At 44.1% G+C, this 23,511-nt stretch overlaps 1 protein-coding gene across 3 annotated transcripts; it reads right to left on the minus strand.

The window, feature by feature from the left end:
• Window positions 1-11,870: 11,870 nt before the first annotated feature.
• IQCC (IQ motif containing C) lies at window positions 11,871-22,021 on the minus strand. Of its 3 annotated transcripts, none has more exons than XM_083173709.1 (6): window positions 21,876-22,021; window positions 18,009-18,186; window positions 17,708-17,854; window positions 17,140-17,632; window positions 15,480-15,577; window positions 11,871-12,218 (listed from the first exon to the last, which is right to left on the minus strand). In XM_083173709.1, exons 2-6 carry the CDS (start codon window positions 18,045-18,047, stop codon window positions 12,180-12,182), a joined length of 816 nt encoding a protein of 271 aa, XP_083029835.1. In that variant the 5' UTR covers window positions 18,048-18,186; window positions 21,876-22,021; the 3' UTR covers window positions 11,871-12,179. The 3 variants fall into 3 exon arrangements, with proteins under 3 accessions (XP_083029835.1, XP_083029837.1, XP_083029836.1); XM_083173711.1 differs by having other exon boundaries at window positions 21,835-22,021; XM_083173710.1 differs by having other exon boundaries at window positions 21,831-22,021.
• Window positions 22,022-23,511: the final 1,490 nt, after the last annotated feature.

Below are 23,511 nucleotides of genomic sequence, written 5' to 3' on the forward strand. Positions count from 1 at the left end.
ATATACTGACCAGAACCTTGCAAAATACTTACCTGATCACTGCTTGGGATCTTGCTACTTGTTGTGACTTCCAGTGTTGTGCTGTGCTGTGTTGTGCTGCTGCAGTGTCATCGAGTTTTAGATAGAGAGAGAGAGATAGAGAGAGATAGAGAGGGCTAGTGACAGAGAGTGCTATATTTTGTGCTGCTGCAGTGTGATAGAGAGATAGATAGAGAGATAGAGAGAGATATAGAGAGATAGTGACAGATTGTGCTATATATTTTTTATATAACTGACTGCTGCCCCCCCTTTTGTGCTGATCAGTATAAATTAACTGATCAGCAACTTTTTGGGGGCGCAGGTTGTTTTTTTAGATAGATATACCTGTCAGTGCTGCTGCTGCAGTGTCATAGAGTGATAGATAGTGAGAGATAGAGAGATAGAGAGAGATAGTGACAGAGAGTGATAGAGACTGCTATATTTTGTGTCTGCTGCCCCCCTTTTGTGCACCCCCAGCAACTTTTTGGGGGTGCAGGGGTTATTTTTCATATATATAACTGTCAGTGCTGCTGCTGCAGTGTCATAGAGTGATAGATAGTGAGAGATAGAGAGAGATAGTGACAGAGAGTGATAGAGAGTGCTATATTTTGTGTCTGCTGCCCCCGCCTTTTGTGCTGATCACTATATCTGAGGTGATCAGCAACTTTTTGGGGGTGCAGAGGTTTTTTTTTTTTATATATATACCTGTCAGTTGCTGCCAGTTGCACTGTCAGTTGCACCAAAGGTTGTGCACCTGCTGCTCCTCACTGGTAATCAGTGTCGCATCACTGATCACCTTTTTTTTTTTTTGAGGGTGCTGTGGGGTCTTTTTTTAATTTTTTTTTTACACACACTGTGATTTTGTGGGTGTCCTGTGGCCACTGTGCGCTGATCAGTGACGTACATCACTGATCAGCTTTTTCGGCACAGGGTTGATCTTTTTTTTTTTTTTTTTTGATCAAATTCCTGTTGCCTTTGAGCGCTGTTCAGTGACGGACGTTACTGACCAACATCTGTGCTCAATTTCTGGCGCAGGACCTTTTTTTTTTTTTTTTTTAACCCCTTCAATTTTTTTATTTTTTTTAACCCCTTCAATTTTTTTTTTTTTTATTGGGATCAAATTCCTGTATAAAGTATTTTTTTTTTCTGCACTACATACACACTACACACTACATACCCCCCGGGTTGACATAAAGTTTGTACCCCCCCCTACACTATACACGTGTTGAAACATTTCACTACCAGTAACACAAAAATAAAAATGGCATCCCAAATGTCATCCCAAATGTCATCCCAGTCATCCAGAAGAATGTATTCAGCGGAGGAGGCATATGCCATGCTTGCCTCTGACTCTGACACAGCCAGTGAGGCAAGCGGGGAATTTGAAGGATTCATCTTAAGCTCCTCTTCCTCCTCTAGTGATGAGGGACCCCCTCAAAGACGCCCCCGTAGAGCAGCTGAGACCCCCCCCCCAATAATTGATCTCGTATGGACCCCACCACCAGACAATTTTGAGCCCCAGGTTCCTGAGTTTTTGGCCATGCCAGGAATCCAATTTGATTCCACAGGTCTCAGAGAAATTGACTTTTTCAAATTATTTTTCTCTGATGATTTTATAAATTTAATGGTGGACCAAACTAATTTATATGCCCAGCAGTTTATTGCTCAAAACCCCACGTCATCATTTGCTAGGTGGACCCCTGTAGATGCAGTAGAGATGATGACGTTTTGGGGTCTGGTGTTTCATATGGGCATAGTAAAAAAGCCAGAAATTAGGCAATATTGGAGTACAGATGTTCTGTACAGCACCCCATTTTACCGTATGGCCATGACCCGGGCTCGATTTGAGACGATCCTTAAATTTTTGCATTACAACGATAATGCACAGTGCCCACCCAGAGATGATCCCACCTTTGACCGGCTATTCAAAGTCAGGCCGGTCATTGATCATTTCAGTGCCAAATTTGAAGAGATGTACATCCCAGATAAATTCATTTGCATAGACGAGTCCCTTATACATTTTAAAGGAAGGGTTAAATTCCGCCAGTACCTTCCCAGTAAGAGGGCAAGGTATGGCATAAAAATGTATAAGCTGTGTGAAAGCACCTCAGGGTACACTCACAGGTTTAGGGTATATGAAGGGAAGGATTCAAGAATTGAACCGCCAGAATGCCCCCCCTCCCTCGTAGGTGTTAGTGGAAAAATTGTCTGGGATTTAGTGCACCCCTTCCTGGATAAAGGTTATCACCTCTATGTGGATAACTTTTACACTAGCATCCCCCTGTTTAAGGCCCTTGGTTCAAGAGGTACAGCAGCTTGCGGTACTGTGCGCAAGAACCAAAGAGGCCGCCCAAAAACGCACATTGCCCAAGTAATGAGAAGGGGTGAAAGCAGGGGAATATGCACCGAAAATATGTTGTTGGTCAAATATAAGGACAAGAGGGATGTCCTTATACTGACAACAATTCACGGAGACAGTACCACCTCCGTCCCTGTACGAGGTACCAGTACCCACACCTCAAAACCTAATTGTATCCTGGATTACAATAGGTACATGGGCAGAGTGGATCTTTCAGATCAGGTACTGAAGCCGTACAGTGCCCTGCGGAAAACAAAAATCTGGTACAAGAAGCTGGCCGTGTATATCATCCAGATGGCACTGTATAACGCTTACGTGCTATTCCGTTCTACCAGCCAGAGGGGAACATTTATGCACTTTCAAGAGGAAGTCATAAAGGGCCTAATATTTGGGAACCAGCAGGCAGAGGGCCCCAGTACTTCTAGTACTGGCCCCCGTATTGTACCAGGGCAGCATTTTCCTGATGAAATCCCCTCCACTGGAAAAAAGGGCAGGACACAAAAAAGGTGCAAAGTTTGCTATAAAAAGGGAATAAGAAAGCAAACTATTTTCCAGTGTGACACTTGCCCCGACAAACCCGGCCTATGTATAAAGGAGTGTTTTAAAATATACCACACATCTATGGATTATTAGGTTCATAATTTCACCGTGCTTCGGGGGTCTTGCTAATGCCACATAACACCCACCATTCATTCCACCAGAATCTGAGCCGCAAAATCCAAAAATCACTCCTTCCCTTCTGAGTCCTGCCATGCACCCAACTGGTATTTTTTGGTCACATGTGAGGCATTGCCGTACTCGGGAGAAATTGGGGCACAGATTTTGGGGTGCTTTTTCTCCTTCATACCTTCTGAAAATGAAAAATTTTGAGCCAGAACTGCATTTTTGTGTAAAAAAATGTAATTTTTCATTTTCACTGCCCAGTTGTATCAAAATTGGTGAAACCCCTGGGGGTTTGAAATGTACACTATACCCCTAGATGAATTCACTGAGGGGTGTAGTTTGCAAAATGGGGTCACTTGTGGGGGGGTTCCACTGTATTGGTGCTTTGGGGGTCTTGCTAATGCGACATAGCACCCACCAACATTCCACCAGAATTTGTGCTGCAAAATCCAAATATCACTCCTTCCCTTCTGAGTCCTGCCACTTTTTGGTCACACATGAGGCATTGCCGTACTCGGGAGAAATTGGGGCACAGATTTTGGGGTGCTTTTTCTCCTTCATACCTTCTGAAAATGAAAAATTTTGAGCCAGAACTGCATTTTTGTGTAAAAAAATGTAATTTTTCATTTTCACTGCCCAGTTGTATCAAAATTGGTGAAACCCCTGGGGGTTTGAAATGTACACTATACCCCTAGATGAATTCCCTGAGGGGTGTAGTTTGCAAAATGGGGTCACTTGTGGGGGGGTTCCACTGTATTGGTGCTTTGGGGGTCTTGCTAATGCGACATAGCACCCACCAACATTCCACCAGAATTTGTGCTGCAAAATCCAAATATCACTCCTTCCCTTCTGAGTCCTGCCACTTTTTGGTCACACATGAGGCATTGCCGTACTCGGGAGAAATTGGGGCACAGATTTTGGGGTGCTTTTTCTCCTTCATACCTTCTGAAAATGAAAAATTTTGAGCCAGAACTGCATTTTTGTGTAAAAAAATGTAATTTTTCATTTTCACTGCCCAGTTGTATCAAAATTGGTGAAACCCCTGGGGGTTTGAAATGTACACTATACCCCTAGATGAATTCCCTGAGGGGTGTAGTTTGCAAAATGGGGTCACTTGTGGGGGGGTTCCACTGTATTGGTGCTTCGGGGGTCTTGCTAATGCGACATAGCACCCACCAACATTCCACCAGAATCTGAGCTGCAAAATCCAAAAATCACTCCTTCCCTTCTGAGTCCTGCCATGCACCCAAATGGTATTTTTTGGTCACATGTGAGGCATTGCCGTACTAGGGAGAAATTGGGGCACAGATTTTGGGGTGCTTTTTCTCCTTCATACCTTCTGAAAATAAAAAATTTTGAGCCAGAACTGCATTTTTGTGTAAAAAATGTAATTTTTCATTTGCACAGCCCAGTTGTATCAAAATTGGTGAAACCCCTGGGGATTTGAAATGTACACTATACCCCTAGATGAATTCCCTGAGGGGTGTAGTTTGCAAAATGGGGTCACTTGTGGGGGGGTTCCACTGTATTGGTGCTTGGGGGGTCTTGCTAATGCGACATAGCACCCACCAACATTCCACCAGAATCTGAGCTGCAAAATCCAAAAATCACTCCTTCCCTTCTGAGTCCTGCCATGCACCCAAATGGTATTTTTTGGTCACATGTGAGGCATTGCCGTACTCGGGAGAAATTGGGGCACAGATTTTGGGGTGGTTTTTCTCCTTCATACCTTCTGAAAATGAAAAATTTTGAGCCAGAACTGCATTTTTGTGTAAAAAAATGTAATTTTTCATTTTCACTGCCCAGTTGTATCAAAATTGGTGAAACCCCTGGGGGTTTGAAATGTACAGTATACCCCTAGATGAATTCCCTGAGGGGTGTAGTTTGCAAAATGGGGTCACTTGTGGGGGGGTTCCACTGTATTGGTGCTTGGGGGGTCTTGCTAATGCGACATAGCACCCACCAACATTCCACCAGAATCTGAGCTGCAAAATCCAAAAATCACTCCTTCCCTTCTGAGTCCTGCCATGCACCCAAATGGTATTTTTTGGTCACATGTGAGGCATTGCCGTACTCGGGAGAAATTGGGGCACAGATTTTGGGGTGCTTTTTCTCCTTCATACCTTCTGAAAATGAAAAATTTTGAGCCAGAACTGCATTTTTGTGTAAAAAAATGTAATTTTTCATTTTCACTGCCCAGTTGTATCAAAATTGGTGAAACCCCTGGGGGTTTGAAATGTACAGTATACCCCTAGATGAATTCCCTGAGGGGTGTAGTTTGCAAAATGGGGTCACTTGTGGGGGGGTTCCACTGTATTGGTGCTTGGGGGGTCTTGCTAATGCGACATAGCACCCACCAACATTCCACCAGAATCTGAGCTGCAAAATCCAAAAATCACTCCTTCCCTTCTGAGTCCTGCCATGCACCCAAATGGTATTTTTTGGTCACATGTGAGGCATTGCCGTACTCGGGAGAAATTGGGGCACAGATTTTGGGGTGCTTTGTCTCCTTCATTCCTTGTGAAAATGAAAAATTTTGAGCCAGAACTGCATTTTTGTGTAAAAAATGTAATTTTTCATTTGCACAGCCCAGTTGTATCAAAATTGGTGAAACCCCTGGGGGTTTGAAATGTACACTATACCCCTAGATGAATTCCCTGAGGGGTGTAGTTTGCAAAATGGGGTCACTTGTGGGGGGGTTCCACTGTATTGGTGCTTCGGGGGTCTTGCTAATGCGACATAGCACCCACCAACATTCCACCAGAATCTGAGCTGCAAAATCCAAAAATCACTCCTTCCCTTCTGAGTCCTGCCATGCACCCAAATGGTATTTTTTGGTCACATGTGAGGCATTGCCGTACTCGGGAGAAATTGGGGCACAGATTTTGGGGTGCTTTGTCTCCTTCATTCCTTGTGAAAATGAAAAATTTGGAGCCAGAACTGCATTTTTGTGTAAAAAAATTAATTTTTCATTTTCACTGCCCAGTTGTACCACAATTGGTGAAACCCCTGGGGGTTTGAAATGTACACTATACCCCTAGATGAATTCCCTGAGGGGTGTAGTTTGCAAAATGGGGTCACTTGTGGGGGAGGTTCCTAACTTTTAGCATCTTATGGTGCCTAGAAACCTACATGGTGCCTAAAAAATAATCTCATAAAAAGGAGGCTCCAAAATCAAGTAGGTGCTCCTTCTATTATGAAGCCTGTGGTTTGGTCAACGTGCACACTAGGGCCACATATAGGATATTTATGAAAACAAAAGAATTGGGGGAATCAATTTTTAGTCACATTTCTCTAGTAAAATCTACTGTGTTCCTTAGAAAAATGTATTAAAATTGCAAATCTGCAAAAAAAATGAAATTTTGAAATTTCACCTACACTTTGTTTTAATTCCTGTGAAACACCTAAAGGGTTAACAAACTTCCAAAATGCTGTTTTGAATACTGTGAGGGGTGCAGTTTTTGAAATGGCATCATTTATGGGGGTGTCTCACATACAAGTCCCTCAAAGTCACATCAGAACTGAACTGGTCCCTAAAAAAATCAGTGTTTGAAATTTTCTTGAAAATTTGAGAATTTGCTATTCATATTTTAAGCCTCCTAGTGTCCAAAAAAATTAAAAGGAGGCTGAAATAATGATGGAAACATAAAGTAGACATATGGTCTATGTTAGTTATTAACTATTTTGAGTGGTATGATTATTTGTCTCACAAGCAGAAAATTTAACATTTTGAAAATTGCTAAATTTTCCATTTTTTTACGACATTTTGGTATTTTTCACAAAAAAACACAGACTGTATCGACCCAAATTTACCACTAACTTGAAGTACAATGTGTCACGAGAAAACAATCTCAAAATCACTGGGATAAGTAAAAGCAAAAAAAAGTTATCCCCACTTAAGTGATACATGTCAGATTTGAAAAAAAGGGCTCTGTCAGGAAGGCAAAAACATGCTGCGTCAGGAAGGGGTTAAAATCAGAGTACCCTCATGTGTGATAAATGGAAAGTCATTACTTACGCAATGATTACCATTTTCCATTACTGTGGGCAGCAGGGATAGGCCCTTATTCTGGACAGTTCGCACGGATCATTCATTCGCACAGAGACCGATGTTCAGCATTTTTGTGCATGTGCAAATGCCGAGCACGTGCAATGGTCAGCGACCATCGAATGATGTGGGAGTTTCCCCCTGGAGTGTGAATGGATGTTTATGTTAAACATCCATTCGCAGCCAGTGTTTACAAACGTGGTGCGCAAACCAGGATTTGCAGGGTGGCGTCTGGGGGACTGGCAGGGTTGCAAATTTGCAGCCTTGCGAATCAACCAGAATAAGGTCCATAGTGTAATGGTTAGCATTACGGCCTCACAGCACCAGCGGTGTAGCTAGGTGCCACGGTGCCCGGAGCAAGGTCATATTTCGCGCCCCCCCCCCCCGGTTATGAATTGGGGGCGTGGCTAACATATGTTGGCATGTTACATTTGAAATATAAGACGCTGTGGCAGAATCTGCTGCGCTATATAAGACACTGTAACGGAATCTGCTGCTCTATATAAGACGCTGTAACGGAATCTGCTGCGCTATATAAGACACTGTAACGGAATCTGCTGCTCTATATAAGACGCTGTAACGGAATCTGCTGCGCTATATAATACACTGTAACAGAAACTGCTGCGCTATATAATACACTGTTACGGAAACTGCTGCGCTATATAAGACACTGTAACGGAATCTGCTGCGCTATATAAGACACTGTAACGGAAACTGCTGCACTATTTAAGATGCTGTAAAGGAAACTGCTGCGCTATATAATACACTGTAACGGAAACCGCTGCGCTATATAATACACTGTAACGGAAACTGCTGCGCTATATATGACACTGTAACGGAATCTGCTGCGCTATATAAGACACTGTAACGGAAACTGCTGCGCTATATAAGACACTGTAACGGAATCTGCTGCGCTATATAAGACACTGTAACGTAAACTGCTGCGCTATATAAGACACTGTAACGGAAACTGCTGCGCTATATAAGACACTGTAACGGAATCTGCTGCGCTATATAAGACACTGTAACGGAATCTGCTGCGCTATATAAGACACTGTAACGCAATCTGCTGTGCTATATAAGACGCTGTAACGCAATCTGCTGCGCTATAGAAGACACTGTAACGGAATCTGCTGCGCTATATGACACATATAAGAGAGATTCACCCCCCCCTCCCCTACAAATCCCCTAAACCCCATGATTATTCCCATAATTATTTATCTTTAGTAAAAAACTAAAATCCACCTTGAGAAGAGCAGGGTGGCAGCATAAACCAGAGAGATCCCCCCCACCCCATGATTATTCCCTTAATTCTATATCTTTATTTTAAAAAAAAAGAGAGAAACTACCTTGAGGAGCGCACAGCACAGACATTCCTCTGTAGAGGCAGGGGACTGGGAGGAGTGGAGTCTTCCTTATTCTTATTTTTGCTGCACAGCGCTGCCCGGGAGCCGGCCCGAGCAGCAGCAGCTTGGATAGGGACTTGAGCAGTGAGTCACGTGACGTGACCCCATCACGTCGCGGCGCAGGCCGGGAGCAGGTGAGCAGGGCAGACAGGGGCAGGCGCCGGGCAGGGCAGCCGCCGGAGCACGCTGCCCTGCGTGTGTAAAATGAATTATTACAGGGCAGCAGGACTCCACCTCATTTGCGGAGGGGGGACGGCGCCCTGCGCCCGGAGCGTGTGCTCCGGTGGCTCCGCCCTCCCTACGCCTCTGCACAGCACTGAGGTCATGGGTTCGATTCCCACCATGGCCCTAAGTGTGCAGAGATGGCATATTCTCCCTGTGCTTACGTAGGTTTCCTCCGGGTGGTAGGGAATATAGATTGTAAGCTCCACTGGGGCAGGGACTGATGTTAATGTTCTAATATTCGCCGTAAAGCGCTGTGGAATATGTTTGTGCTATATAAATAACTGGTTATAAATAAAATACATTTTTCAGCCTATAATGGTTGTGGTTTCTAGCATGGGCTAATGATATTTCATTTTATATCAACAGGGCAATCAGTAAGGTCTGAAAAAATGAATCCATACAAAATTTAAATGATAGTTTTAACAGAAATTGGTACGCCAATTTTTTTTGTGGGGTATTTATTGCAATAAAATAAAGGTACAGTTTACTTCTAAACATGAACTTGGTCTAAGGACATTTGTGAGATGAATTGTATATTTAGGACCAATATGAATGATAGTTACTATGCGAGGACAGTGGGGGTGGGAGACAGAAATAGATAGATACAATGAAAATATACTAATGCAGGCGCCTGAGATATAGACATCTCCTGCCGGCATCATAAATCCCAGTGCTACAGCCTAAGATCATCTACATTCTCGGCAACCCTGAGGTAACTCAGACTGGCCATCGCAGCTTTGTAGAAGAGACCAGGAAGTCTGCTCCAGAAGATGCAGAACCTGGCCTTGCCACTACCAGGCAATGGGGGCATATTCAGGAACAATGCCCAACTCCTCCCACAAACTGCCCCTGTCAACCAGGCTGCGGCTCAGGAGGCATTGCATACAAACAATGCAGATTGCATCCTGCCAATGTGTACACAAAACATTGGGCTTGCGTACAGCTGCAAATATGACAGTGTATGGTGTATGCAGTATTTTATGAAAATATATGAATATTTGTGGTTTTACAAATTTAGATGTGAAAAAAAATGACCCAGTTTTCAAACTCTGTATGTGGAAGTGTAATAAAGAAGTATACTATTTAACACTTTGAGTATCAGTGTTCTAGTATTTAATAAAGAGCACCCAATTTACATAGTACTAAATTAAAGAATGAATATTCTCCCTGGAAGTGCCCCTAATACCCTTTTGACAGCCACAAATAACCCACCAGGTTGCTGTGTGGTGCTCACCTCACAAATACCGGGTCGCTCCCATATCCAAATCCAGAGTGTGGCCTGACATTTGCTATATGAAAGGTGTATGTGTATAGCACCATAGCCATGTGGTTCAATGTAATCAGTTTATGAACACAGGTGTATTAAAAACAAAAGAAAACCAAACACATACTATGCTATTTCAATCTATTATAACACCTTAATTATATAGACAGATGATTTGGGCGGGGTGTGTTGAAACTGAAATCTAAATTGCAGTGTAAAAATAATGCAGTCAGTATTTACCCTGCACAGAAACATAATAACTCACACAAATCTAACTCTCGCTGCACATGTTACATCTGCCCCACCTGCAGTGCACATGGTTTTGCCCATTTTCCAAACAAATTTGTACTGCGACCAGATCTGAATAAAGGCCTGCCTATGTAATATGTAAACTCACACGCGATGCCCGAATTTGTCAGTGCACATAGCCACATACTTTCCCTTTTAATACAGGTAGGGTGTGGCTCATTGGGTCATCAGTAAATGGGTAAACAGTCCTTTTTAGTCAACCCCAAAAGGTCTTAGGGCCCATACACACTAGGCGATTTCTAGCTCAATGTAGGTCACTTTTGGCATTTTGAGCGACTGTGCGCTCAAAATCGCCTAGTGTGTATGGTCGGGTGCTGATACACAGCCAGTGTTATCAATAGAGAGAACATGGGCGATGACCAGATATTTCAAGTATGCTTGTTATATCGAGCCCGGCGATAGCGCAAAGCATCGCTATGGGGCATACACACCGCAATCAGATCTAGTTAGATCGCTTAGAAAATATGCAAAAATCGCTACATGTGAAGGCCCCATTACACTGATCTGCGAAAGAAACAGGATAAAAGTGGTCATTGTTGACATCACAGTCCCTCCTCAAAAACACCTTGGCACACCCACATTTTTACAAACACAATAAAAAACACACCATGTTTCCAGCCATAAAAGCCAGCTTCCTGTCAGACAAACTATGACTGCTATGCATTTGCAAATTGATTCATAATTTGTGCAAGCATGCTAAGTGTGAATGCAGCACATGCAGTCATTCGAGAATACCCAGCGCATTGGAATTTCTCTAATTAGCGACCCATGCTGAATTAGGCACTATACGTGGTGTCTACTATTGTCATGGAGTCTAATAATTGTCGACATTTACGGTCGACCCTTAGACCACAAGCTGTTCCATTGTGTGTAGAGTGTAATGGTGCGTAGCCACTGTACGATTCCAGCACCACAGGGACCCAGCTATTAGAAGGGCATACACACTAGTCAATGCCAGGGTGCAACACCGGGGTGGGGTGAGCTTGGACCATGCTGAATTCTGCAGCCCTCTCATCTGTACATGCATGGACACCGGAGGGCTTCATTAACAATACACGGGAGCGTACATGCTGGGGGGTGTCATGAATAATATCGCTCAGAATGGCTGAAATGAGGAAAATCATTCATTAGATGAAACAATGTGTGTAAGGGGCTTAAGTGTTGTGCACTGCGGTTGGTGCTAGCAGTTATTTAAGTAATGAAGGCCTAAAATGTGACAAATGGCTATTTGTTGACCACCATATGCCACCAATTGTAAAAATAATCTCCATTTCTTAACACAATTCTGGCCATAACTAATGGTACCCCCAAAAGCAGAGCTCCGCTTTGTGAAATTCTATAAATTACATCACAAAACACACACACACACACTCCCTGCCTATCATTCAGTTGCTGTGACTCTTTGCTGTTGCCAGGTGACTGGTTACCACTAGGTGTAGGAGGGGTGAGTGCTTGGTTACAGGTTACACGCCTCCTACACAAGAATAGCAGCTCATTGTACTAATCACATACCTGTATCTGACATTACCCAATCCCTCACTAACAATGGTGAGCGGTATATTATCAACTCAACATGACATGATAATGCAATTGTATTTAATAAGTATTTTTTTTAGCCAGGCAAAATGTGTAAATAGTCCAGAAAATTTAATGACACAGAAATTATTACTGTATTAGCATTAACAAGCATTAAGTTGTTTAAAAAGTCCTTCATCTATTTGAACACTTAACAGCATGGTCTCCCATGCAATCACAAAATAACAGCAGCAAAGTTCTTTATCAACCGCACCAATTTCCAGCATCTCACTAGAGATGTATGGTGTAGTAAGGCTTGTGGTGGACGTTTCCAGTTTCATAGTTGTTCCCGGATGAGGTACAATGTCCTTATCAATTCAGGATCTCCAGCTTTTGTCTTACCATTAGATACTATAAGGAAGAGAAGAGGTTTTACACAGGCTACATAAATTACTAAACACCAAAATGTTGCAGCTTTTGGGGTTGAAAATATTTATTTCTATGAAAATGAATCTGTGCAAATATACATGAAAAAAAGATAATTGTTTTGCCATTTGTAAGAATAATATATGTGTGGTGTTTGCATGTTCTCCATCTATAGTCTTGCTATGTGCTATAGGTTGCTCAACTGTTCATTTACATTAAACTGCTATTGGGCAAGGAAACAAATGGATAATTAAATATTATCTATTTATTATCTGCTGCATAAGATTGTGGCAACACAGAAATAAATTGTAAATAACCTTAACATGAATTTGAGTTGCCAAAATTACTTTATTAGGCTAAGATGGAATGTCAGGCATAAACTCCAACACCTCTTGAAGGACAATGGCATAATCCAAGGGCCTTTATTAAAACATTTTACTAAGATAGGACTCCAAAATTGCCATTAAACAAGGGGTCCTTATATATGTATTACACTGCAACAAAAAAGGTTCCTGTTCTCATTGGAAGAGAATATATCAGACATAGGTGTCCTCATCCATCTCAGTACACCATGCAGCACAAGATGACTCCTGTGAATGAGCCCTCAGGCCCTATGAAACTGTAAAGGCCCCATACAGTATGAGACTTCTCTGAGGGGAGTCGCATCCAGTCACCCCATGCAGTCCTTCTGCATGTGATGTATCGCATGCATGCCCATTCCCTGCCACCGGGAGGGGGGGTCTATCTGAGTTCAGACACGCAGCGCGGAAGAGCTCAGACTCTGGTCCGATGTTCAAGGGCCTTAACCAGTGGAATCCAGCCCAAACATCAGGTGTATGCCTTAACATCAGGGGTCTTTGTTGCAACACAACATGATTAGGACGCATGAAGAGATTAATACACATGTATGGTATATTGGGGCAGATGTATTAAACCCGGTGAAGAGATAAAGTGGAGATATAGTGGAAGGAGATAATGCACCAGCCAATCAACTCCCAACTGTCATTTTCTCAATCATAGCTGATTGGCTGGTGCGTTTTCAGCTTCTACTTTATCTCCACTTTTTCCCTTCACCAGGCTTGATACATCTGCCCCATTGTTTCTGACCGAGTCTTTATACAGAGTAGAACAGAACTTGTATTGGATAAGAGATGTGGCTGCTACAGTATAGCACTTTGTGTACAGACTCACAGATACTGTATACTAGTGTTATATCACAATATTCAGCAGTATCCCTGTGCATTTTATACTCCTCACACTGCAACCAAGCATTTTCAGGAAAAAAAAACATGCCTGCTGCTAGAAGAGTCTCGTACGGCATGGCCAGGTAAGTCCTGGGAGGGGGGGGGGCACTTTATTGGGGGGGTCCCCACTCCACCAGGACCCCTGACCAGGCTGACTGGTCGGTAAGGCTGAATGCTTTGGCCGGGGGAGACTTGTATAAAAAGTCTCCCCTCGGCTGTGGCATTACCCTGCTGGCTGGTTACAGCTATGAGGGAGGACCCCACGCCATTTCTATTTTTTACACACTGAAGCCTGCACGGATCTGACTGATCCGTGCAGGCTGAAGCCAAATACGCCTGGAAAATGAAGTGTATTTTCCAGGCGTATTTGACCGGCAATTAGCGGGCGTATCCATCTAATTACCGGCCGTATTGAAAACACGGCCAGTTAGTAAATCAGGAATCACCATTCTTTTGAATGGCGATTCCTATTCGTATTCTGTCGATGCTGTAATCATTCGTATTTGTAAATACAAATATAAATGTCCCATCAATACGAATAATCGTATTTTTGGCATAGTAAATGCCAAAAATACGAATACACCCCCCAAAAAATTACTATGAAAATACGATTTTTCTTTTATGAATTGATCATTGTTCATTTCCCCCAGTGGGTTCTGCAGAGGTGCACATTGTTGCAGCACCAAGCAGGAGTTCGGTCAGTGGAGCACTAAGTGCAGATACAGCATGTAAGCGAGAACAATATTCCACCTTGCAGGCTGTGATTATATAATGAGTTATGGGGAGGGAGAGACTCATTTAGGAAGGCATTCGCTTTTTTTTGGTTAGGCACCCAGACACTTTCCTCTCTGCAAAAGGAAATGCATTCTCAAGATATCCCACCCAATCTCTACAGTTCTAAGCGGATTCAGGAGGTCATTATAATTTATACTCACCCTTGCGAATCCGCAACAGTGAGCGATGGTGCTGGACTGCACATGTGTGTGAGCGGACATAGCGACTTGAATAGTGGCCGGCCCGTTTGCACAGAGCAGTGCGGGTGGGGGGCTGCAGACAGAGTCGCGCCCATGGGAACACCCAGCGTTACATGGGCATCCCCATAGTAATTCGCCTGTGATGCGGGTGCTGGGGGTTGGCAGCTGACATCAGCAGATGTCATCAAGCTGTCCACCCTCTTTCCGTACCAAGTTCCCACATAACTAAGTTATCAGAGAGTGACTTAGATATGCAAACGCCTTGGAAATCATTTGATGACCGGTGACCATTGAATAATTTTGTCCTGGCACGCAAGCTGCGAATGGAGGTTTATGCACAACATTCAAAATCTGCGTGCAGCATTTAGTTGACTCGCAAAGCTGCAAATTTCACAGTTTTGAGGGTAAATCAGAATGACCTCTTCATTCAACATTTTCTACAAGCACACAAACATGACACAATTAAGTCTGAGGACGGGAGGAATAAAACTCCTGAAACGTTGCTTACAACTATGGCTTCTTGGCTGTTGATTTGAGCATTGAGATGACACCCGAGAGTGCGGTACTATGGAATACATGTTTGATTAACTCCTACCAGCACCTGGGAAACTACTACAGGAGAGGTGTGTGCCGGCATATATATATATATATAGAACCCAGCAGAAACAGGCAGCGGCGCTCCACAAATTTATCAATATAAAGGCGCTTTTATTGATAAATTTGTGGAGTGCCGCTGTTTATTTCTACACATTTCTCCAGAAGGCACCCACGTCCATATGCACTTTATTAAAAGTGAGTGCCGGGATAAAATATATATATTTTAATTAAACATAGATCTGAATTTTAATTAGCACTTTCTAAATTCTCCTATGTAGAACTGTATTCTCTACTCCTTAGCATGCCTGCTCTCCTCCCAGCAATAAAAGCTGGATACTGGATCTAACAGCACTGCATCTATCAGACCCAGTTTACTTGGATGTAGCTTCATCTAGGCAGAAGGCGGCAGCAGGTCTGCAGAATGGACTCACATTTTTCCTACTGGCAATTGCTTGCTGCACCCACAACATCTCCATAGCTAAATGGCTCCTATGCTTTCGAAGCTCATTCACATTCTTCAAAGACAATTCTAGGAAAAAGTAAATAAAATGGCACAGAATTAATATAAAACAAACATTAGCATGTGGTTTATATATAGATAGATCCGATGCAATAAAAATGATGTGAGGTTGGAAGGCATTTTAGGGGAAGATGTGTAATGTCACCTCCAGCCCCTATCCGACGAACGATATCTATCACAGCCGCTGGGTAAGTCCTGGGCTATGCACACACTACAAAAATCATTCAGTGGTGAGCACCTTGTGAATGGATTTGCAGCTAATCGCTGATTCAATTACTGCATGCTTGCACGGGGTGGGGGTGGGAGTTTCTGGCAGGTCCCTGTGCTGACATAAATCAGTTGCTGGCACCGCTGGGTGAGTCTGGGGTGGGGTGGGCCATGGCATCTTGAGCCCAAACCTCACCCTCAGCACCGGCAACTGTGCGCCCCATGTCCCACTTGCAGCACCCCTGAGGCCCCTCCCTACTGTCTAGCAGCGACAGAAAGCCCGGAGTCTGATGGAGCCCACATCTGTGGACAGCAGTGCAGCTATTAACCCTGTACACAGGACTTTACAGAACATCCAAATAGTTTTTCCCCATTTTTGTATATCTTAAAGTCCAAGCCAAGTTTGACTTCTAAAATGTGTCTGTTAAACTGGGCATAACCATTTTATTCACTGGAGGAACTAAATGTTACTAGGCTTTTTATATAGAACAAAAAGCCTATTATTAAGGACTATTGCTTCTCCCTTGAAGCAATATAATGACCTTAAATGTTCCTAGATCCAGCACAGAGAGCTACTGGTAAACAGATGTACTAATAGAACAATTGGCTATTGTCTGTTATAGCTGATGTATACTATAGTGTCTAATTTCTTGCAGCATTATAGAGTTATTACTTTTTTATTTAAAAGTACAAGACCAGCCACAAAACCAACCAAGATGAATGTTCTAGGAAAAGGGTAGTTAACCTATGGCACTCCAGCTATTGTGGGACTACACATCTCAGAAAGCCCTGCCAGTGTGTTGCTGTTAGGGCATGATTAAATGTGCAGTTCTACAGCTGGAGTGCTAGAGGTGATCTAGCTCCAGGAGATGGCATAAGTTATGTGCATGGAGAAGAAGCTACGATCAAACTAAATGGCCATAATCGAAGGAGCATGCTCCTGTCACCATTAAGGGCTGGCTGCAGGAGCGTGCTCCTAGCGATTTATCGCCCCCACAACACAAAAAAAAACAAAAAAAAAACACTGGCAATATGGTCCCTCAGCAACCATTTTGCCAGCGATAATGGCTTAAAATCGCAAGGTTGTGGACGGCAGCGGGGAGCTCCGTCGGAACGGGGCGCGCGAGCGTCTCATGCGCGCACGCCCCCTTCCGACGGATGGCGATTCTATTGCTAGCTCTATCTGTAAAAATAGGAAGGAATTTAAAAAAAAAACAAAAAAAACACACACGTGCCTATTGCTAGAGGGAATCAGGAAGTACTTACTGCTTACCTGACCTGGACCAGACTGCTCTGTACCCCTTCTTATGGACTCTTGTAATTACATACATATAATATATAGCCTTAGCTCTGTTCTTGCTCACCTGTAGATAAACGTTTGTCACTCCATAACAGGTTGTCTCTTGTCCATTGCACATTTTTATCTGTAATCAATGACATTTCAGAAAGTGGGCATGGCTCCCTTTCAGGGCTAACAGGCTGTGGATTGTGATGCTCCCTCATCAGGTCGACAGTGTCTAGAAAGCCGTGTTCCCTTTCGGTGCCAATAGTCTCTGGAGTGTTATGCTCACTCTCCAGGCCAACAGTCTCTTGAGGGCATCCTTCCAATTCTGAGCCAAAAGACTCTGGAGGGCAGTGCTTAGATAACAGGCTCTGTACATCTTTTTCTTCTTCATGCAAAGACATAGGGATTTGTGTGCTTTTGGCCTGGAGACAGCCATGATCTTCACACCCTCCGAAAGTCACACTGACAGGTGCTTCTCTGTTTTTTAATTCTACAGAGTCTGCAGATCTTGTAAGCATGTGGTGTGGGCAACCACACTGTTTACATCCACAGGACTTTTCGTGGACTCCATTCTGAAGAACAAACACTTGAATTCTTAAAGCGAGTTAGGTCAAATAGAAGAACCTTAAACATATAATACTACTCACCACTAGCGCTGTGAATTTTGGGGAGGATAGGAGCCATTTGCCCCAGTGCAGTACAAACTCCTCCCCCTCTATCTGACACACCACCTCCACATAGTTCCGCAGCAGCCTCCGCAGCCTCTGTCGGGTCAGCAGACCGCGTATGTGTTTCTGGGGGTGGAAGAAAGCAGTAGGGTCAGTCACACAAGTACAGTATGGCAGAGACAGCAGTACAGCTACAGATCTCATGGCTGCCGCTGCCATCCGCCTGGCTATAGGGCGCTTTCATGAATCACCGTCCCCAATACGGATGCCCCACTATTACCTGCAGGAGCCTGGCAGCTGCTTCTGCCTCCTCCATCATACACTGTTGTTCCCTTGGCAGCTGTCCCAGCCACAGTAGGATGATCTAGTCAATAACTGAGTTTCCAATGAAGGAGCGAAACCTTATTTAAATGAGTGTCACAGATGGTGCAGCCATTTTGTAGCAGATCAATGCAAAACTAGAACAAAAATACAGTAGTACAGTGATTGGTCTGTGGTTCTCATGAAATATTTGGTGCAGCTTTAGAAATATCAGTGGTTATTGTGCTCCCATTTATTTTAATACTTCAGTTTAGGTTTTTTTTGTCTGGCTTAAGAAAGTTAGATGCTAGAACTGGAAATTGTTTTGTTCCAAAACATTTGACATTAAAATATATAAAAAAAGAAAAAGGGGGAGGGGCTTTAATATAAGAAGTGGGTGATCTCTTTATATAAGCTATGCTCCCAGCATCTAAACACTGCAGGGAGTTGTTCAAGGTTCAGTGAGGAGAATAATATGCAAACATTTTTAAATTGTGCATTATACACATAGCAACCCCGATGCATAATACCTGTACTGTGCATTTTTCTTTCTGGTTCTTATAGCATTTGTAAACTATTTCAAGCAAAAATTGCAATAAAGGCAATATTGTTCACTAAAATCAGGAAGAACATATAGAATTAGTACTTAAGTAGTATGTTACAAATACATCCTCTAGATCAGTGGGGGTACACTGCAGACCAATTAGGGGTACTGCAAATAATATTGGTAATGGCAAAAGGCAGTTACCATAGAGATGAACCACATTACATCACTTCCGGTTCGGTCTGCAGCATCTCCTCATGCTTTTGCCCAACCAGCAATCCACTGGGAGCGGACACAAGTGAAGGAAGCAGCATTAATCCTACAGGTGTTAGCGGGAACCCTGGAGACAGTGCACAGTCAGAGGCTGGACACAGAGGGACTAGATTCCCAGTCGCACACTACTCCTTAATATTAATAGTACTGTGAATATTTTAAATTGTGAGAAGGGTTACTCAAATGAAAATCCTAATCAAGGAGTATGGGAGAGAAAAAAAAGGTTGGGATCAGTACTTTTTATATAATGAAAAATTATAGAGAAGAAAACAAATGAAGTACAAATGAAGTACCATATTATTTTACCTAACATCCATCATGTTCATTTTAGGAGAAGACCCATTAGTGGTCTGTTCTCTTTAATGGCTCATACTGGGAGATTATGATCTGAAAGCAGCTCACTTTTGCTTTATGAGCTGCTTTCAGCGCAAAAAACACCCAATGTGTACTGGGCAGCGGTGAGTGCTGATGCGCGCACCTGCATCATCACCAGCCACTGCCATTTATCTGTTGGTGTTACCAGCAGATGAGCGACGGGGTGAAAGGTTTTTCATAGCATCCTGCTGTGGAAAGCCGTCCAACCCTTGAAAAATCACTTAGATGGGTGAAAATCACTCAGTGTGTATGCACCTTTACTCTCCAAAACTACTGGGACCTGGCAGCAGATTATTACTGGAGAGATTATGCAAATTTCCACACATCTTGCCATGCAGTAATAACTGCCATTACCAATCTCATGGATAAACTGGACACTTGGAATTGCAGGCTAAACGTAATTAATTGACAATCATACTGTACACAACAGAAAGAATACCACAGACAAGCACATGTAACATTTGGCAACTATTACATCATGCTCAATGTACATAGATGCTGCTCCGACAGTGGGGATCCTGACAGTCAGTATCCCGACTGCCGGAGCTCCGACAGGGGGGGGGGGGGGGGGTGACCGCAAAGAAGCCCCTAGCGGGCTTCGCTGCGCTGTGGGCCGGTGTTTTGCTACGCTGGCCACAGGTTCTATTCTCCCTCTATGGGGGTTGTTGACCCCCACAAGGAAGAATAGTCCCTGTGAGTCTGGATCCAGATGTCGGGATACTGACTGTTGGGATCCCGACTGTTGGGATCCCTACTGTTGGAGCGTCATCCGGCACCCATGCTGCACTACCCCCTTTTGGCTTCTTTGTATATAGAAGGCAACGATGACAGGAACAAGTCTCCAGACTGTCCATCATATCTAATGGGACAGGAATAGGTCGCCACTATGCTGCCCCTGTAATCATTTATATATATATATATATATATATATATATATATATATATATATATATATATACATATACATATACACACATATACATATACACACACACACATACATACACACACACACACACACACACACGCAATTTCAGAGATATTGTTTTGTATTGTTTTCTCTTGTACCAGTTATCTCTGCTAAACTATGCCTATCATTAAGGATAGATCTAGTAGGACACAAAAATGCCGTTCTATATTTTTAGATGAAATTACAAATAATATCGAACTGATGGAGGGAACAACGGAGGAATATTACGACTTATTAAACCAAATGGAGAAATTGGCCACCAGAGAACTAAAAGGGTGGTACGAATTAATCACATTAGAGAAGTACCTAGAGCAGTGGTGGCCAACCTGTGGCTCTTGAGCCTCATGCGGCTCTCCCCCTTGTAAAGTGCGGCTCCTGCTCCCACTGCTGCTCGCCGCCCACCGTCTGTCCCAGTCACCCCTGCTGCCGGTTCCCTGAATCCCTTCTCCTTCTGAGGGGAGGAGAGCACGCATCGCGCATCTCTCCTACCCCTTACTGTGCATCCTTGTGACTGGGCCATCCGCCAATCAGAGCTCGTGGTCCAGCAGCCAATCAGGAGTCGGCCAGTGAGCTTTGATTGGTGGGTGGCCCAGTCACAGGGAAGTGAGGGGGAAGGAGATGCGCGGTGTGCTGTGCTCTCCTCCCATCTCTGACATGACAGGACTGCAGGAGGACACCAGACTGTCCTTTCCCCGCCTGGCAGCAGCAGCAACAACAGTGAGTGCTGCTGATGGGAAATTTGCACTGTGGGGTCATAGCAGTTTGTGGCACTGTGGGGGCATACCAGCTTTTTGACACCGTGGGGGGCATATGTGTATCTGGCACTATTGGGGGCATATGTATATATGGCACTGCACTATTGGAGGCATATTTTTTTGGGCGCATGCGCCTTCGGTGCGCGCATGATGTCGGCTCTTTAGCTTGACTACCGATATTTTTCGGCTCTTTACCTCTGACCGGTTGGCCACCCCTGACCTAGAGGGATCCCTGAGAAGGGAAACTATGGTACGAAACATGTTGGATTCTCAATAAACCACGCTTTTGAATTTTGAAATCCGAGAGTGCCGCCTGATTCCGATAACCTGTTTAAAAGGACCATTTGGCCCATGCTGGAGGGCACCAGGTTAGAAAATTGTTGTTTCCAATAAGGAGTGCCGGACGTCATCTGTAATATATATATATATATATATATATATATATATATATATATATGTTTTGCACTACTGGTTCTCAGGTCTTGATAAAAGGGTTAAATCCCCTGAAACGTTGGCTATCAGTCTGTTGTGCTGTTGCTTTATTTGTTATTCTCTGAGTGACATCCACCAAAGGACATATTACATATATACTCCGGAACGCAGAGTGATGGGCGTTCCGGGGTCTTGTGTGGTCCGGTTTTTACTTAGTCCCGCAGATGAGTAAGAGCACCTAGCTCCCATCACAGGCAGCGCTTTCCTCCTCCTCCCGTGTAATCAGGTCGCAGGGGCTCGGGCGGAACATGAGACCGCACAGCTACAGACACCACCCAACACAGGAGGAGGGATACCTAGTGAAGGTGAAAGCCTAGGGGCTCGGGAGTAACCGGGTCATCAGCACGAACCGGAGATCCCCCTCCGGAAACATGGCTGCGGCTAGCGTCATACCCACTGGTGGAGTGTCTCGCTCTGTGACTCGTAGTCGGTACTCACAGACGTGCTGTTTATTGAAGTCCGGCTGTCAGGGTGCTGGAGCTGCTCTACGTACGCTCCAATCCCTCTACGTGGTCTCTGACGGTTCCGGCCGCTATGCCATTTCTGACACAGCGCACCTCCTGGCACCGCCCACTCATGTGCGAAGCCAATCAAAGGCCGGGAACAAGTATCTCAATTGGCTATACTTTGAGGAGGCGGGGAAAAATGTATCTCCTCCTCCCGCTACCAACAAATAGGAAACGTCTGTGAAAGCGCGAGTCCAACGCGCCAAGGATAAAGCTAAAGGATAAAGATAATTTTGTGACATAAAGGATGGCATTCGTTGTTTTCGCCATCGATGGTTGACATTGTTGGTGCAAATGGCCATCGATGACAGCTAAGTTTGTAAACTGGGGAAAATATAAATATTAATCATTATAAAAAAAATTAGGTACTTCCTCATCTTTGTGGCCACAGCTTACATACAGATACATTAGCAGCTTTCAGAATAGCACCATTGTCCTCTTGCCGGCTCAGTTCGCTCGGCACGCTTCGGGCTCGTGTCTCGCTTTGCTTGCCACAACTTTACTAAAAGTAATAGATGGTGGTGTAGACACAAGAGGGTGGCGTGGACCCAGGATGGTGTGGGTTACGCTATGTAAGTTCCGTAGCGTAAGCTGTGGCCACAAAGATGAGGAAGTACCAAAATTTAAGTTACCAGAAATTAAGTTATGCTGTTCCATCGATGTAATGAAACCATCAGGGTATCCACCATCGATGGATTCATATCGATCGACAAAACCGTATTGTACATCGTCCATAAACCGTTGATGGTCATTTGGTCATCCCTGACTAGGGCTGGACATCTGAACACCACCATCTTGATGACAAAGCATCCACCATCGCATCAAAATATTTATATATTTTAAAAAATTATGCTCTTCACATGTGCAAATAAACTCTTTTTGGCATGCGCAAATGTCAAATGTTTACCATCTGAATTTTTTTTTTTTTATGGTTGAGAACCATTTTCCTTTGCTAATTGTGATGCACTGGTCATGTTATCACTGACATCTTCTCAGTGCTACCTTATACCCCTTTTACACCCCCGCAAAACGCGGGTCAGTGGCAGTGTAAATGGGACACGCTGTGTCCCTTTACATGGGACTTCTACCTAGGTCCTGATCTGGGTAGAACACAGCTAGGACCAGGGTAGAGGGTGGTGTAAATGGGTATGCCGGGTCCTCTGACCGGGCTCCCATTTACATCAATGGGGGACGTGCAACCTGCGAACCACAGCGTCCACAGGTTGGACGGGGGGGGGGGCACAGACAGCCTGCGCTGCTGTCTGCTATACTCTGCAGACAGCAGAGGAGGAGGTGAATGGAAGCCTGCGTGTGGCATCCATTCGCCTCACGGACAATGGCTGGGGGTGTACGGGGGCTGGGGCAGCCCAGTAGCTTACCTTGGTGCTGGGCTACCCCCATGCAGAGTGGGAGGGGGACGCAGGATCAGTGTTTCCAGCGGGGATCACCGTGGTCCCGGCACTTGGAAATGATGTCATCTCCAAGTGCCGCCTCCGTCTAAACTACGGGTGAGCACCACAGTGTAAACGGTGTAAATCCTGGATCCTACCCGGCTTGGATCCTTCTTC

This window comes from Crinia signifera, chromosome 2 (assembly GCF_055691185.1).
Source record: "Crinia signifera chromosome 2, ASM5569118v1, whole genome shotgun sequence".
Lineage (NCBI taxonomy): Eukaryota > Metazoa > Chordata > Amphibia > Anura > Myobatrachidae > Crinia > Crinia signifera.

Excerpts from the sequence above, each read along its gene's own strand:
- IQCC (XM_083173709.1), bottom strand. The coding sequence starts at position 18,047 with ATGATGGAGGAGGCAGAAGCAGCTGCCAGGCTCCTGCAG. Across the intron at positions 15,578-17,139 it reads TGACAAACGTTTATCTACAG|AATTGTCTTTGAAGAATGTG; the intron begins GTGAGCAAGAAC and ends ACTTTTTCCTAG. Across the intron at positions 12,219-15,479 it reads CAATTGCCAGTAGGAAAAAT|TATCTAATGGTAAGACAAAA; the intron begins GTGAGTCCATTC and ends TCTTCCTTATAG.